This window comes from Labrus mixtus, chromosome 15 (assembly GCF_963584025.1).
Source record: "Labrus mixtus chromosome 15, fLabMix1.1, whole genome shotgun sequence".
Classification (NCBI taxonomy): domain Eukaryota; kingdom Metazoa; phylum Chordata; class Actinopteri; order Labriformes; family Labridae; genus Labrus; species Labrus mixtus.
Genome location: NC_083626.1, coordinates 5,750,650 through 5,767,112, shown reverse-complemented (window position 1 = coordinate 5,767,112; position 16,463 = coordinate 5,750,650). Strand labels below are relative to the sequence as shown.

The following is a 16,463-nucleotide window of genomic DNA, read 5'->3' as shown; positions in this document are numbered from 1 at the left end:
CGCCGTTGAAATGAGTAACAGAGCTATCCCTGATAGCAGCTGAAAACAGCTGCTTGTAACTAGAAACAGTTAATAATAAAAACAGTAGCAGACTGGGCAGCTAAACTACGAGCTGAAAGTGAGCTCACTGCTGATTTTAGTTTCTGCCAGAGGACATTGTTATGTCACCTGAAAGCACCCATTATGCCTCCCACGTTGATGCTTTGTTGTGGAACTCCCCGTATGTGGACAGGACTGATAGAAGTGATTCATGTGAAGCCCCAGTGGCCTAATGGATAAGGCACTGGCCTCCTAAGCCAGGGATTGTGGGTTCGAGTCCCATCTGGGGTGGCTGCTTTTCTAGACCATCATGAGAACGAGAGCTGACATATGCGCAGTTGGATGTGGTCTGTGGTTCTCGGAACAGGAGAGGAAATAAATGTCGGGGTTATTCGTGGAAACTACCTGTGGTCTCAACACACTATAATTTCTTCAGGGAAATTGTATGCTGTCTGAGTACCTGCAGAGGAAAGGTAGCATCAGATCAAACGGATGACTGGTGACTGACACTACTGTTCAAATTGATGCTGGAGATGATATTTTATTTTCGTCATCCTTTGATGACATCAGTCTATTATTATCTGATACAAAGATACCCACAGTGAGTTTTCTGGAACAGCAGCAGGACTTCATTTTTGTAACTGATTTGAAATTAGATTCCGGAGAGTCTTTGATCGGCAGATGGACGGACTGTAGAGGTGTACGCTGATTGGAGAACAGAAATCAGAGTTATACAACAAGAATTAGATGGTGGCTACGGTGTGTGGTTGTCTCTGGTGTATGTGTGTTCATAAATGGAGAGGCACTGATAAAAGATCAGTGAATAATCTTTAATTATACCCTTTATTACTGATGACTGATGTTGTTTGTGGCATTGATTCTTTATGCAGCTCCGCCTGAACTGAATCACCAAACTTCACAACAACACCACTATGATATTTTAAACAGACGGACATTACCATCACTATACAGACACTTACAGTTACCATGGCTAAATGTATTTTTAAAACCCTGCAACAACTGATATTTTGGTCAAATGAACAGTAAACTCTCAGTAACATTAACTTTCGGTCGAATTTTACAATCAAGCACATGATTATTAACTCTTCCAGAAGACACAGGGCAACATCAGCATTTCCCTGGAGTCTTGTTTTTCGTCTCAACAAATCCAAGAGTCGCTCTACTATAAGCTTTGATTTGGGTCTTACAAAATACCTTTCTCTTCTAGCATTTATGTGGTGATATGTGAATTTGGGGAAAATGGGTTTCCAATCCAACAACTGGGAAACACAACATTTTTGTACCCATTTGACAGATTTGATGTCATCATGCAGAAAAGCTGGACAGAACTAAGTGTTGGCTTGTACATGATGATCAAAAAGCTTGTATTTAAATTCACATACTGTAATTAAATGTTAAATCTAAACCAACAACTGTATTTGTGTGTAATAACCTGCAACTACAACATTACAGATTTAGATTTTTAGTTTTGGATTTAATTTGCTTCAGTTTCTGAGTAGTACGTTTGTTGCTGTCAATAAAGAGCTACCAAGTTTAGTTCTTGGTGCTCTTCAACTAAAGTGAAGTCGGAAAAACTTAGAGTGTAAGGTTAGATTACATGATAAAGAGTGAGAGATACATCCTGCCACTGAAAGCGCCACCAATAGAGTCGCTAGCTGAGCTAAGAGTAGTGTACTGAGGTATGCTATAAGTACACATCATGGCCACCGTCTTCATCCTCTCTAGCATCCATATCCATGTTAATCATATCACAGCAGGTAATAGCACTTCATATTCACCAGACCGCCACTAACTGGGGCTGATGTGAGCTGCAGTGTTCCAAACACCCCTGTAATTTACTTGTGTTAATCTCAGTTTTGCTTCAGGTTGGGTCCAAGCAGTCCTGTTTCAAGGAAGATTAGCAGTGAGGCCGACTTCCCATGAGAGCATCGCAACTGATTACAGCTACAACTCTTATCTGTCCCAGAGAGCAGATCCATGATTGCCTGCTGCTCACTATCAATGTCTAGATTAATCCATGAGAGCATCTGCAGTTTTTCAGTGGGATTAAACCCATGAAGACACTTTACAGCTGTGAACTGGAGAGAGAGTGATAACTGTATAGTTTATACCTGACGCTAAGAGGAGTTACAATCATAGACTGGAAATAAACATGGACGAAGCATGGAGAGGCGTCAACCATTGGTTACTGAAGGGGGCTTTGGAAGCACTAAAGATGGCGGTCGCCATGCTGGAAATGCTATCTCAACCTAACTTTCAGTCAGCCTAACAACAGGCTATGAGCTGGAGCTGAGGAGGGTCTTAAGCCCCCTGACAAACAACTACACCACGATTGACTGTCAGTCATCTGACTTCTTCATATGAAACGGATGAGCTGCCACTTGGTAATGATGGATGTTTTTAGCTTTGTATACAGTATCTTTAAATATATATTTTATGTCAGACAGGACATTTTAACAGTATACTGGTAACTCATTGAATCAGTCCTCACATTTAAGATTGTTTACTGGTAAAACATTCTCACTGAAAAATGCACAAAAAGGAAACCTCAATGGACTCATCAAACATGCAGGTTTGCTAGATAAAACTATACTGTATCGATAACTTAACTTATAACTGTTTTACAGTATCCCAGGTCTGTTGGAATCAGCTTTGCATGTTGTTTAAGAAGTTCAGTACAAATGACGATTGGGTCATTACATGAATGTAATGAAAGTAAATATAAAGCTTTGCAAAATGTGTTACTTTGTACCAATGATGCAGACCAAGCAGCGGTAAATAAATATACATTTAATAAAACATACAGCATATTACTTTATATCAGAACCTTTATGTAACTTTATGAGAGTCCTCAGTTCAAAACTTTGGCACTGACATGTGAGTTGAAACACTAAACCTTTGACACAATGAGTCCTCTGAAGTCTACAGTTCACATTTGTAAAATTACTAATTTAGTGTTTCATTTTTAAATATCTGTTTTATAGTAGAGGGTAAATTGTGGGAATCATTTCAACTTGTTTACTTCTATAAGAAGGCACCCAGCCCCCACTTTTTCTAACCACCTGTCATCTCTTATCTCTTCATCGGCTCCATATGCTGCTTTTTCTACAAAGGTGAAAAACAGGAAGCCTGCTGACAGAATTGTATAACCTCCTGACCTAGAAGATGATCTTTCTGTTCAATTTCTGTGTACTGCTGCCGTCTATGGAAACTATATCAAAGGAAACATGATTCTTTTATGTATTCTATATGTGTGTAAAGGTACCACATGATATTTTGCCTTTCACCTAAGTAGATGTTAGACATTAGTATGATGAGGTGTGCAGGTCCATAACAACAGATTGTGTTGCTTTAATTGATACAAGGGAGTCAAAAATAATAGTTACAAAAATATTTATTGAAATCGTATAAAAATAGTTTCTAACATAATTTACAATTCTAATTTGAATGGGTGAAAACAACAATCCAAGCTGCAATCATGAAACCAGGGAAGTTTTCTCAATCTCACATCGCATTCACACACAAATACGTTCACACACAAACATCCAACATTCAGATTTCACTTTCTCCCACAGCAGACGACAGCGTAACAAAACCAGTTACCATCAGTAGACGCCCAATGTTTACACACATTAACATGGAAGTGCTTTCAGGACTATTTACATATTTACAATACATACACACACGCGCATCTGCTCTTTTAAAAAAATTCAAGCCATAATAAATATGGTGAAAAAAAATTCTTTGTTTGTCTTTTTTTTTTCAAAATAATCTGTGGGCCCTTCAGTGACTGTGGAATGAAATACATTAAGTCCAGCCAAAATTCTCTCATAAATAAATAAATAAATTCTGCGCTCATTGAGTGTGAGAAAGAAAGTCACAGCAATAATAAATATCATTATTATTTACAATTCTTGTCTCCATCAAATTTTAAGACCCGTGTGAGGCACTGTTTAAACGTTAAAAATAATCGAGGTGAAGAGCAGAGGATGTTGTATTTCGGTATGGTTAGGTTTGCATTGTGGTGTGCATTCATGTAGATGTGAACCAGCGGTTGCCTAAGCTTTGTGTTTGTGTACAGTACACAAGTTTACAGAAGAGGAGGAAGTGGAGGTTGTAGCGTACGTAGAGGTGGATGCTGTAGTAAAGAGAGAGGTAAGTCCAGTGTTTTTTATGATCTGTTTGCACAGGTTGCTGCAGGAGCTATGAGGTTGTCTGGTTGCTAATGACATTGGAGTAGTAGAAGTAGTGATAGTAGTGGTTGTAAAATGGCATAGGCTTTACTGATCTAGGCCCATGAGAGGAAAATAGCGAAGAAAAATATAAAGCTGTGTACAAAGTCAGGAGCAATAAAGGCTGTGGAGAAGTAGAGCCTTATTTTTGCTTTGACAAATTCAAGTATTTTCAGGTTCCCCCAACAATCTCACAGAAGGCACTTAAAAAAAAATCCTCTTTGCAAACGCCTCTGCTCTTCGCTCAAACAGAAAATAGAGTGAGAGCTGAGTACAGCTTGGCGAGAGGTTACATAACTCAGTGTGTCCACTCTCCATTCAGAAGAAAACAACGCACATGTACTGTGTTTGCTCGATGCAGGTGGCCGTGCATACGGAGCCATGCCCTCTAACAGACTGATAAACACCCAGCGTCGAGATCATAGTCCAGTGAGGACAACTCTCTGACACTGTTGGGAAAATCAAGTAGTTGGGGTTATGAGGGCGGAGAGGGTCCGGCCTTGCAGAGTGAAACCAAGTTGTGATGATTTTTTTCAGCTTCCTCTGCATTCAGTCCTTTACACCTTTGTCTTTTCTGCAACAGGACCGTGGGCCAGCCCTCCCTCTTCTCTGCTTCAAGTCTGTTACATAAGTCTTTTGTAATAGTCTCAGTGCAGGCCAGTTCGGACCAGATCAGCTCGACATGAGCTGTTTTTTATTTGATTTGCTTCCATCACCAAGCCACTGCGACAGGGGTGGATGTGAAGGCTGTGGGCTCATGACTGATGCTGTGAAGTCTGATCTCTGCGGACGTTTTCTCTGTCTGCACCGTGGACGGGACTACAGAGGAGGATGTGCTCTGCATCCACGAGTGGTTGATGAGGTCCTCGAAGGATGGGCGGTCTGATGGCCGCAGAGACAAACACCACTTGATCAGCTGCTGGCATTCTGCAAGTGAAGGAGGATACATTAAACTCTGGAAAACTTGACTAAGCATCAAATATTAAACACTTGTAACCAAACAACCAAATAAAAATGAGAGGCGTTGAAGTTTATTTACCTGCTGAGATTCTTCTCCGGAAGAGCACCTGTCCTCTCAAGATCTCCTCATCATGTTCAAAGGGGATGTCCCCACACACCATGTCATATAGCAAGACACCCAGGGACCAAACAGTAGCTGAGCGTCCATTATAGCGGTGATATTTAATCCACTCAGGTGGGCTGTACACTCTTGTGCCTATCAGGGGGAAAGGCAAAATAAGAAAAAAAACATTAAAAAACTAATTTATCAAAAATGCACAAACTTATAATCACTTGGCCTTGAAATAATCTCTCATAACTGATTATCATATTTATTATTACTCTGTTTTCAAATAAATGATTAACAAAGTGCAGATTTATCCGTTTCTAAGGTGATTATCTGCACTCAGGTGCTAGGGTGCGTGACAGGCAGTGTGTTTGAGAGGGAGAGAGAGCTGTGTGTGTTTGAGTGTGGGGGGGGGAGCAGACATGTGACATTGTTTACAAACTTTGAGTTGTAAAAGTGTCCCTTTCAACCTATAGGGGGCGCCAAAGCAAAGGCAATGCTGCTCAGCTTGTATTATTATTAGGCTGCTGTGGGGGGATGTCAGAGATGACACAACCTAGGAATTCCTACTGGTGTTGTGAAATAACATATATGGTTCAATTTCTCTAACTACCTATATTTAAAATAAAAGGCTTCATACAAAAACTATTACACTGCTAAAAGGCATATTTTAAACACTGCTGTCTCACCGTCAAAGTCTGTGTATACTGTGTCCTTCAGTAGAGCTCCAGAGCCGAAGTCGATGAGCTTCATCTCTCCAGTGCGGAGGTCGATCAGGATGTTTTCGTCCTTGATGTCCCGGTGCACCACCCCGCAGTTGTGGCAGTGTCGCACCGCCTCCAGCACCTGGCGGAAAAAGCTCCGCGCCAGCTCCTCTGGTAAGGCACCTTTCTCCGTGATGAAGTCGAACATGTCTTTCACGTTTTCCGGTCTCTCCATCACAATAATGAAGCTGTCCGGCCGCTCGAACCAGTCCAGCATTTTGATAACACCGCGGAAGCCCGTGCCGACCTTCTTCAACAGCACGATCTCCATGGGAACCCGCGAGCCGTTGGGCTGAAGAGGAAACATAAACATTAAAACATGATAAAAATGATGCCAAAATGACGCCAAATACTTTATATGTCTCACTTTTTGTAAAATATACAATACTTCTCAAATATATAGTAAAAAATAATCATGTGAAAATTGTCGAAAATGTCGAAAACCAGTTGTATATAATCTCTTACCAGCTCTCCCCATTCGGAGACTCTGTCCTTAGCAACGTGCTTCACAGCAACCTAAGAGGATAAACAAGAGCCCGCGTCAAATGACATGTTCCACACCAAAACATACGCAAAAAACAGAGTTAAAAAATATTTCTGATAGTAGTTCATAATAAATACTAACCGGAGATCCGTCGGATATCCTTGTACCGGAGTAGACGGTGCCGAAGCCTCCGCTTCCCAGCACCGCGCCGACCTGATAGAGCTTCTCGAAAGGCTCCCTCTCCTTCACTGTAAAAACATAAACACAGCCGGTTAACACCGAAGAAACTATCGGTACCTAGAACCAATACACCACCACGTAACACGAAGAGTAATACGTTGGTAATAAGGGTTTAAATTAGCTGCAATTCCTTAGAAATGAATAAGTAGTATCATGTGCGGACCGAGCCCCGATAAGCGGTGTGCCAGCCATTGCTGCAGCTCGTCCTCCATGATGGTAGAGAGGGAAAAGGGCGTCTAACCTTGATGAACTTGGAGCTGGATTTTCGCCGGCATGTCTACAGTGGAGATGTGGGCCAGAGAATTGAGCTTGGACAGCAGCATTCCTTAAAGTATATATCCACCACAGGTCAACGGCGTGTTGTCTTCTTCGTGTTTATTTTTTTTGGCTTGAATCTGTGATTTTATTCCGATCCTGAGGGCTCCGGTCTCCAGCAGTTTAAGTCCACGTTGGAGCAACAAAAATGCGGTAGGGATCCTTTCATCCAGAGACTCGTGTTCCAGGGGAAATAAAGCCCAAAAGTGTGTCCCGGCGGATGGATACCTCAGCTGGCATTAAAAACTCAGTCGAAACCGCGTCTTCTACACGCAGTGTTTTGTAAACAGTTGAGTAGGATTCACAATATAAACAGATTAGACGGTGTGCGTACCAAAGCCTCGTCAGACACCGGCTCCTGGAAACACTGAGATGGGGGTGGACGTTTATAAGGCAGTAGTAAGAGGGCGTTGCAACGAGCGCCGATGTCACCGCGTCCCCGCCCTTTTCCGGTCTCTGAGCCAATAGGAATTCATGTACGCATTCCAAACTCATGTCAATCATGTAATGAAAATAAAGCCACCCCCTTAACCGGCCGGACCAGACACAGACTGGCGGGAATAAAAAACGCGCAAAAAAGGGGGGAGTCTAGAGTAACAATTATGAATACAAGTTGGAGAGAAATGCAAATTCAAAGCCAAGTGCTACCCCGTCTCCTTCCTTTGCGGGAAACTCAGCCAGGAAATAGAAGATATGAATAGTCTATTATAACTTTTATCATGATCTTAAATACACCAGAAGTGAGTCAAGTTACTGAAACTTGAATATCAGTCTTTTCTATTATGTTACACAGGATACATCACCACCATCATTTAAAAATATCATTTTTTGTATTCTTTACTCTTCCCTTCACTTTCTTCCTGTTGTGTCTGCATTTGAGAAAAGAAACAGGCTGTACTTTAAATAGCACAGAAGCTTCCACATGCCTTAATAAAGACATTTTACCAAAGAGACAAGCACGTCTAGGGGCTACAACCTGTGGGCAGTTCATCAATTGCATTCCAGCCATTCTGACCCCTGCCATTTACCTGATTATTTTCACATTAAACACAGGTTTATTGGCTGAAGTGAAGTCCAGGACTATGGTCTCTATTTGAGTTGCCTGACAATGCCTCTCCACTGGCCGCTCATCAAAGGGGGTTGGGGAGAATAGGCGCATTCCTCTCATTCTTTCAAATTGGGTGGCCACGTTTGCAGCCGTTCACAGGATGTGGGAAACTAGAGATAAAAAGACTTCCATTTACCCCCTCCTCCTCCTCCTCCTCCCTCGCTCTCTCCACTCCTCCTCTCTCCGCCCTCCTTTTCCCGCGCATGTTATTGTCTGAACAGCATGCTCTCTGTTTCACCCTCCTCTGACAAAGTTATGTTTCGTTTTCTTTTGAAATTTCATGGCAAGTTGTAAACTTCTATATTGCTGATAAAATGTATCTAACAAATATGTAACGGGACAATGGCTCAATTAAACTAGTAAATTGGAGCTTAATTAGAAAGAAAAGTTACTGCAGCTATTTATTGTTTATTTAAATGCTTTTGACCTCTGAAATAGACCTTATGTTCGATTATAGATTAACTTAATATGTCCATTTTTCCTCCTATATGCATTTATAAACTACTGTTTATAAGAATGCAACTCAATGTTGATTTTCACAAGATGTGCAAACAAAAATATGAATCTAACATAAACTACTACATCATAGTCCTCAAGTGCTTGTTATAGAAAAGTTTGTGGACGATTTCATAACCTATTTGCATTTCCCTCTGTCTCGACTGAAATGCGAGCACAGGAGTGTTCCTACTTGCTTTCGGGGTGCCCTGGGCAAATTCCTTTAATACCATGGATTTGTTTGAAGACAATATGCAAATCAGTTGCTGAACTACATAACTCTTGACTGGAGCTGAGTGCCAACATCAATCATAACATTTCAAAGTACGAGTTTAAAGATCAGCACAACACTGTGACCAAAGTAGACCTCGTTTCTCTAGTTTGAAAGTGTGAGTCACTTTTTAAGGTTCTCATTTGGCTCTACATCCTGCTTTACATGACTAAAATATGGTTGTTGTAAAACATGAGTGCATGGTTTTTTAAGTGTCCTGAAGGTTCAGAGAGGAGTTTGCGTCCATGCTCAGTTAGGCGCATTGGAGAGGTGTGTGAAAGCAGAGAGGTCTGCAGCGATGAGTGTGACAGTGACCGCAGGCCTATGAAATGCCACCAGTGAGCGCATCTCTCTGGGGCTGCAGATATCCCTGCCTGCACGATCAGCAGGGCTCAAATGACAGCCATCTAACCTCATCTGTCAGAAGGACAGATTATTAGTTGCACTGCTCCCTTTGGGGGCCAGCTGCTCAGTCCAATCTCTGGAAGTCTCATTCCCCCCACCCACCCCCCACTGGGGGGAGAGGGCAACAGGTTCTTACTGTAGAGGAGTGCACCCCAGTTTTTATTTCAGAGTGGAGCATGCAGCCCCGGATCTAAGGAGCTTTTGTCCCAGTCACTCAAGTTTTTTTGTCCAGCAATTCTTTAAGCTGTGCACCGCTCACTGACACTTTAGAGGCCTCAAGGGACAATAGCAGCAAAAGATTTGTCTTACATAATACTTCTCTGAATTACTTCCTCTTTCTAGATAAATAGAGACTTTGCCCACAGGAAATTTCACAACACCACAATATATTTTACACTATTATTCACATGTGCACAATCCAATAGAATATTCAAATTTCTGAATTTTGCTGTAGTTTTGCATTCAGTTTTTTTTGTTTTTTCCCCCCACATTTCTATTCAAGACTACTAAGTATTGCTTTGGTTTCCCTTTATAATTAGGTTAGCCTATTCACTGTTATTTGCTTGCATATAGGCTTGCATGCAATTTGCATATTAATAATGCACTTGTCATTTTAAAGATGTTATTAAAGGTGCACTGTAGATTTGGTAGTTCAATTTGAAAGTTGGAGAAGTGAAACAATTCTATGCTATATTTTCTTTACTGACTACTCAAATTTTCTCAAAGCAAATAAAGGGTCCCTGGACACTGTTTGAAGCTAAAAAGCTGCAGGAGAGTTATGGGTTGACTGTTGCGGGCCCACCACCATAACGTCTCGCGTAGCATTTTATCTTCAAAACAGTGTTACAGGGAACACATTTTCCTCTGAGGACAGTTTGTGTATTGAGTTATGAACATATAACACAAAATATGTAAATTTCTCCAACTTTCTCTACCAGAACTACATAGTGCACCTTTAATGTATTATCCCGCATGAGTCTCTACATCTGCTGGGCCGTTAATAATCAATACTTTTATCAATGACCTTGTAAATTGTGCAAGTTGCAAAGTTGTACAATAATTGCAATCTACATATTTTTTACAAGCCTCTCAAGTATTCGTCTAATGTTAAATGAATTGTTTTTGGGAATGTGAGAGCAATTTCATTCAATATCTAGTTGCATCTATTTCAACAGACTTTAACACAAATCCTCCACTGTAAGCAACTCATACTCCACTGCCTCTTGATATGGTTATTGTCCTACTTTGTGCAACCGTTTTGTCTTCATTGGTGTTGCAAAGTGAAGCTTCCCATAAACTCTGTTACCTGACCCTGCTGTACACCCTTGACCTTCTACTCCACATCCACCTTTCATCGCTAAGTTATAACACCTCCAATGTCACATATTAACCAAGCACACATTATCTTCTCAGGAGATAATTCACTTCTCCCTCGTGTTGCCTCATTGCTTCTGAAGACTTTTCTTCTTCTGCCTTCTTTTTCTGCTGCACTACCTTTTCTGACTTCCTGTATGTCACAACAGGCTTTTCCACTTCTCAAAACACTTCTTCATCCATCATGATGGCCTGCCCCTCACCTCTCCAGCTGGCCTCAGATCCCACCTGCTGCCATTCTGTAAGTGGCAGGAAAAATAATTATGAAGACAAGTGTGGGCTTGCAGGGGTGTTTAATGGCTCTGGATACCCCCCCCCCCCCTCCAGTGGATTGAACAATAGATGGTGGACATGGACATGTGCATATAATCTAGAAGTGGAGCAGGCCAAAGACAGAGAGGATGGACCTTTCCCATATTTCTTTGTAGACAGTGACATATTAGTGTTCGAAAAACATGGTAAAGTGCATTTTGCACAATATGTGACCTTTAAATGAAAGCACATTGTGATGACTCTGTTATAGATTAATGGACGCTCTCTGTAATGGCGCTCCATAATGATTTTGATAATTCATTTCACAATTCCTTGTCATTCATGCATGGAAATTAAAGCATACGACTGAACTGCAGATGTGAGAAATAGACCCAGCTAAAGGATAAGTGCTTTCAACTGCAATTATGGTATTGCAGATAAATAATGTCCTCTTAATAGGAGGGTTTGAATAACTAAAAGCTTTTTTTTTTTTTGCACCATTTCATTGCAGTAACTAGTCTTCCTGCACCAGTCATATGCACGAAACAACATGTGTGCATGGACGTGTATTGGAAATATCTAGAAAATTGGCTACAGTCTTTGTAACTAAGCTTTAATGTCTGTGGAAAGGTTATTTCACACAAGCGTAATAAATGGAACCATTAAGACATCATATCCCAGAGTGCTAATGTTAAATCACTCAGAGCACCCTTGAAGTCATCTGTGAGAATCCTCTTCACTGACGGCCCGTCAGCGCCGGACATGTGACGGGTGGTGTGGTCCGCAGAAATGGAATGAAGCCAGGTGTCTCATGCTGTTGTGTGTGTCTTGACGGTAACTGACAAAGATAACCTCATAATTAGAGGAGGGTCGTAATTCTGCCCTGCAGCTCAGCAGGAGGAGAGCAGCCTCGCTCCTCTCAGACAAACAAAGCCTGCCCATGTCAGTTATGTTGATTGGATTGCCAGACAAATGAGCCTGTCAGGGTTAGCCTTTAGCATTACTTCAGGCTTCATTGATTGGTGCTCATAAACACGACGAGATCTCAAACAATCATTACAACCTGTTCAGGCCCAGAGTTTTCCCGTTTTCACTTATTGTGACCTCATGGACCATCTCAGCACCATCATAAACATGCCCGTGGTGAAAGTTATAGTTGGCAGCTGCACACTCTGAGCACATGTGATCTGAAAATCGCTAACCCGACCTCCCCTGATGGTAAACACTAAGTCATACACATACACAAATAAACACATACGCTGAAACTTTATCCATAACGCTTCCAAATTAGCTGCAAAGACTTTCAACTCTCCCCAAATAAGGAAAGCATCAGCATGTGTGAAAGTTTGTGTGTGTGTGTGGGGGCTGAGTGGAGGGGTTGTTTTGGGGAGGGTGAATTATTTTTAGAGGTGTTTTTAAAGAAAGGAGGAAATAGCTGTGTGGTGGGTAGCCTCCGGTGTGGCCTGACCTCTTCTCAGGTAGCCTCTTAACCCCTCCTATCCCCAGGCCTGAGAGGTCTTGACTGGCAGGGGCCATGGGAAAAGGCTCCATTGGACATCAAAGGGAAGGGACTATGTGGAAAGCAGTGCAAAGCGCCTGTGGAGGACCCTAAAGGTCAACGCGGGTCGTGTTTCATGTCAGCACTGGCATGGTCTGAGTCAGAGGTTATTAGCATACCTGTCCAGCGCCAATCAGACTGTTCTCTCAGGAAATTATCTCCACTTGTCTCAATTAGGGGCTCGACCACTGAAGGGCCTGTGTAAGGTTTGTTTATGGCCATTGTTGTGCTTGTTAAGGAGGAGGGTAAATAATCTGTGTGGTAAAAAAAGGGGCTGGATGCCATTAAGGTTGCCAGCAGTTACAATAATAGCCTGTTGTGAGTTTAAGAGCTGTCCATATGGGGGTTCAGATCTGAGGAAATATCACTTCCATAGTTGATCCCTGGGATTCCGGCTGATAATGATACTGTTGACAGAAGAGATTATCATCAACTTTCATCCTATTAAGACAAAACAATAACAATAACACTGACCATGAGAGAGGTTTGGAGTGTTAGAGAAAGTTGTGTTGTGGAAATGTATTGTTTGGGTTCACTAAACCCCTCACTGGAAACATGACTGAAACTACTTGACCAAAATGAAGACAGCTTTTTGAAGGCTTTGACACAAAGTTAGATGCAAACAAACATGCCTGGCTTGCTTAAAACTAGCATTACGTTAGCCAACTATTAAACAAAAAAAAGAACAGATTTACTAAGTCATGGTCCTACGGCAAAGGTTTTTATGCAATGAACAGAAACAATCAATGCTAAGTATGTCGGGCCAAATATATGTAACCATTAGAAAGGGCAAAGTATAAGAAAAATAAATTCAACAGTGTGAGCCTGGGTCCATTGATGGCCCTTTTTCGTGCTTGCAGTGTCTACCACCAACTTTTCAGAGCACTTCCAATGGCACCATTAGGTCTTTTTCAATAGCTCTGTGTGCTTCATAATTTCCTTTATTTGAGGAAATATCACACAGGAAACGTGAAAACAACACAGCCTATATGAATCATGCTCTGGCATTAGCAGTAGCTCTAGTCCTACAAAAAAAATTGCCCTCAGTGAGACAAGTCAGGTTAGTTTCATGTTTGTTGATAAAGCTGATATCAGAAGTCCTGCCCCTTCTTGAAACAGCCTTAGAGGACACAGGCCGTTAAATAATATGAAAGCCTTAAAAACCCTTTTTAAAAATGTTAAAATATAAATATCCAGGATATACAATATAGGCTTAAATAGTTGATACAGCATCTGACAACTAGGATATGATTGGTCTACAATAAAAAGCAAACACACTGTGTTGTTAAGTAGGCAGAAATGTCATTGTGCAGTATTTCTCGTAACAACAAGCCTCTAGGTTATAAGATGATGTTTTTGTTAAGCTGCAGCTAATTTCCATGCTAACTTCTAATGACTATGCTACATAAGTAAACACAGGCTTTCTGATGGTGTCGGGGGTGTTTGGCTTGAAGGGTCACAGGGAGAAGAGGGTGGAATGGTGGGGCGGGGGAGCCATGTGCGAAGAAGAGAGGGAAAGGAATGTGCTGAACCAGGAAGAAGGCTTCTGGTGTCACCTTCCCACGGAGGCTGAGAGGAGAGAGAGAGAGAGAGGGGTGGAGGGTGGGGGGTGGGGTTGTTGTTTAGTGGGGGCTGTACACATTTATCCACGTGGGAAACAGACAGCAGTGACATATTAAACTGCCATCACACAAACAGCCCAGTGACACTGTTGCCAGTCACTGTTCAAGAATGTCGGCTGTGGGATTATTTCAAACTTCCCACAGGGATAGAAGAGGCAGTTTCGTCTTTGCTTTTCATTACGTTTGGCAATCAGCTGGTCTGTTTTCGTTCTGAGCAGGATGGAGGTGCCAGCTATTCACGTGAGAATCATCATTAATGACAGGTGACTCTGAAACCGCCTATAAATAACCTTGTCCCAAATAAACAAGACACCTCGCTGAGCTTGTGAAACACTTAAAATCCCCAAGTCTGAAATAAGTCACAGCTACTTCTGTTTTTTTTCTTTCCATTTAAAGTTTTTCAGCCATTCTATTTTGTTTCCATCTCTCTATTCAGCCCCCACCCCAACTCTTTCCCTCTATTCTCACCCGCTTCCACCCCCACCCCCCTGCACTGTTTACAGTCAATTTGCATTGTGGCCCAGAGAACGGGGCAGGCACTTATTGTTGTTGTTGTGAGGGCAGAGGGGTTTTCCCACCAGCTTCTCCCTCTCCTCCGGCGGAATCAAAACACCTCTGTGTTGCTGCCGGTGATGTCATGGCCCAGAAACAACTCAAAGCTGCTTCCCTGGGAAACCCCATATCAGGAAGTCCAGATAGTTTTTTTTTCTCTCTCTCTCTCCCTCCTTGATTGTTATAGCAGAGAGCAGCTTGGAAGAGACTGAGAGGTTTTTCTGATTAGGTTCCCATACACTGCCGGTCCTGATGGCCAGCATGAACCCACTGAACTCAAACAACGGAGCTCAGCTGCCCCGGTTTTTTTATTGTTTTATTTTAGACCAAACATATGGTTTGTCTGCACAGGCATAGACATTCTCCAGTGAGAAGCAGGGAAGAAACAGAGTTATACATGTGTCATGGGAGGTCCAGTATAACAAATGGAATGCAATGGTCAGACTGAATTAACCAGAATTAGAATATTAAAATAAGCTGTACTTTTTTGTGAGTGTACGAGAGCCCCAATTTATCCCACTTCATGATATCTTTTGTTCAGGCAATTTTGGTAGCGCTCACATATGCTGTGCTCTGTATACTGCATTATCTATCCGACTAGCATTAGCATTAGCTAAAGGCTCATATTTGGTGACTGCAAATAACCAGACTGCCTGAACTGTGGCATCAACTCTCCATACAAAACACTGGGAATCAGGTCACCGGTAGCCTCGTGGTTAGTACGCATGCCCCTTGTATGGAGGCTTAAATCCTCCAAGTGGTCGGCCCCAGGTTCAAATCTGACCTGTTGCTCCTTTCCCGCATGTCATGCCCCACCCTCTCTCTCTCGCCCCGATTTCTCACTTTATCATCTGTCCTATCTCTAAATATATGAAGAAAAAGCCCTAAAATAAACCTTTAAAAAAAACCCACTGTGAATCAGTATTTGACATGGATGATGTCCATATCTTTATCTAAACTAGTTCATCTAATTAAAAGACACATTTGTCAGCTAAATGGGACTTTAAATAAATATAATACGATATTTTTGAGTAGAAATTAGACAAATCCAGCTTAGATTTGAGTTTTTGCAACGAATTGAAACTAAAAACTACTATAAATGCCTGCCCAAAACAAACAAATAGATAATAAGTCACATACCAAACAATTGTCAAACAAGTTAGCTAGGTGTGTTAGTCGATTTCAGTCGGGCTAACATGTCTTTACCGAAGTTCCCCCTGGGATTAATAAAGTATTTCGGATTCTTAATCTGAGTGTGCTTTGGAGGAAACTCATTCACTTCACCCTATTGACACTGTGTGAAATGTGATTGTATGCTAACTGTATGTATTTAAATAATTATAATTAATAGTAAAAAAAAGAGATAACACTCAATATTTAAAATTATGAACCTTCTTGAATTTGTAAAAATGAACTCATTCTGGATTTGATGCCTCCTTTTTTTCCACCTGTTGTGTTGCGTTGTAACTGCTTAGTGATGCCTTTGCAGACATAAATCCAATGAGCAACAGGTTAAGATGTAAGACCCTTACTATCACACTTACTCATCATTCTGCGTGACCACTTACAGTCAAAGAGTCTCGACAGTCAGGTCCAGATACATCGTACTCCATTGTGGCATTATTGGCCGAGAGTAGGCTGACCTTTTTCATTCCCTTGTAGGAT

The 16,463-nt window shown here is 41.6% G+C and overlaps 1 protein-coding gene and 1 non-coding gene across 2 annotated transcripts; one reads left to right on the top strand and one right to left on the bottom strand.

Annotated features, from left to right (window-relative positions):
• Window positions 1-257: 257 nt before the first annotated feature.
• Window positions 258-330, top strand: trnar-ccu (transfer RNA arginine (anticodon CCU)). Its single transcript has one exon. It is a non-coding gene; the product is annotated as a tRNA-Arg (tRNA).
• A 3,106-nt stretch (window positions 331-3,436) lies between these two features.
• Window positions 3,437-7,537, bottom strand: pim1 (Pim-1 proto-oncogene, serine/threonine kinase). Its single transcript, XM_061056833.1, has 6 exons — window positions 7,088-7,537; window positions 6,748-6,854; window positions 6,588-6,638; window positions 6,048-6,414; window positions 5,332-5,508; window positions 3,437-5,219 (listed from the first exon to the last, which is right to left on the bottom strand). Exons 1-6 carry the CDS (start codon window positions 7,167-7,169, stop codon window positions 5,005-5,007), a joined length of 999 nt encoding a protein of 332 aa, XP_060912816.1. The 5' UTR covers window positions 7,170-7,537; the 3' UTR covers window positions 3,437-5,004.
• Between the last annotated feature and the right edge of the window lie 8,926 nt (window positions 7,538-16,463).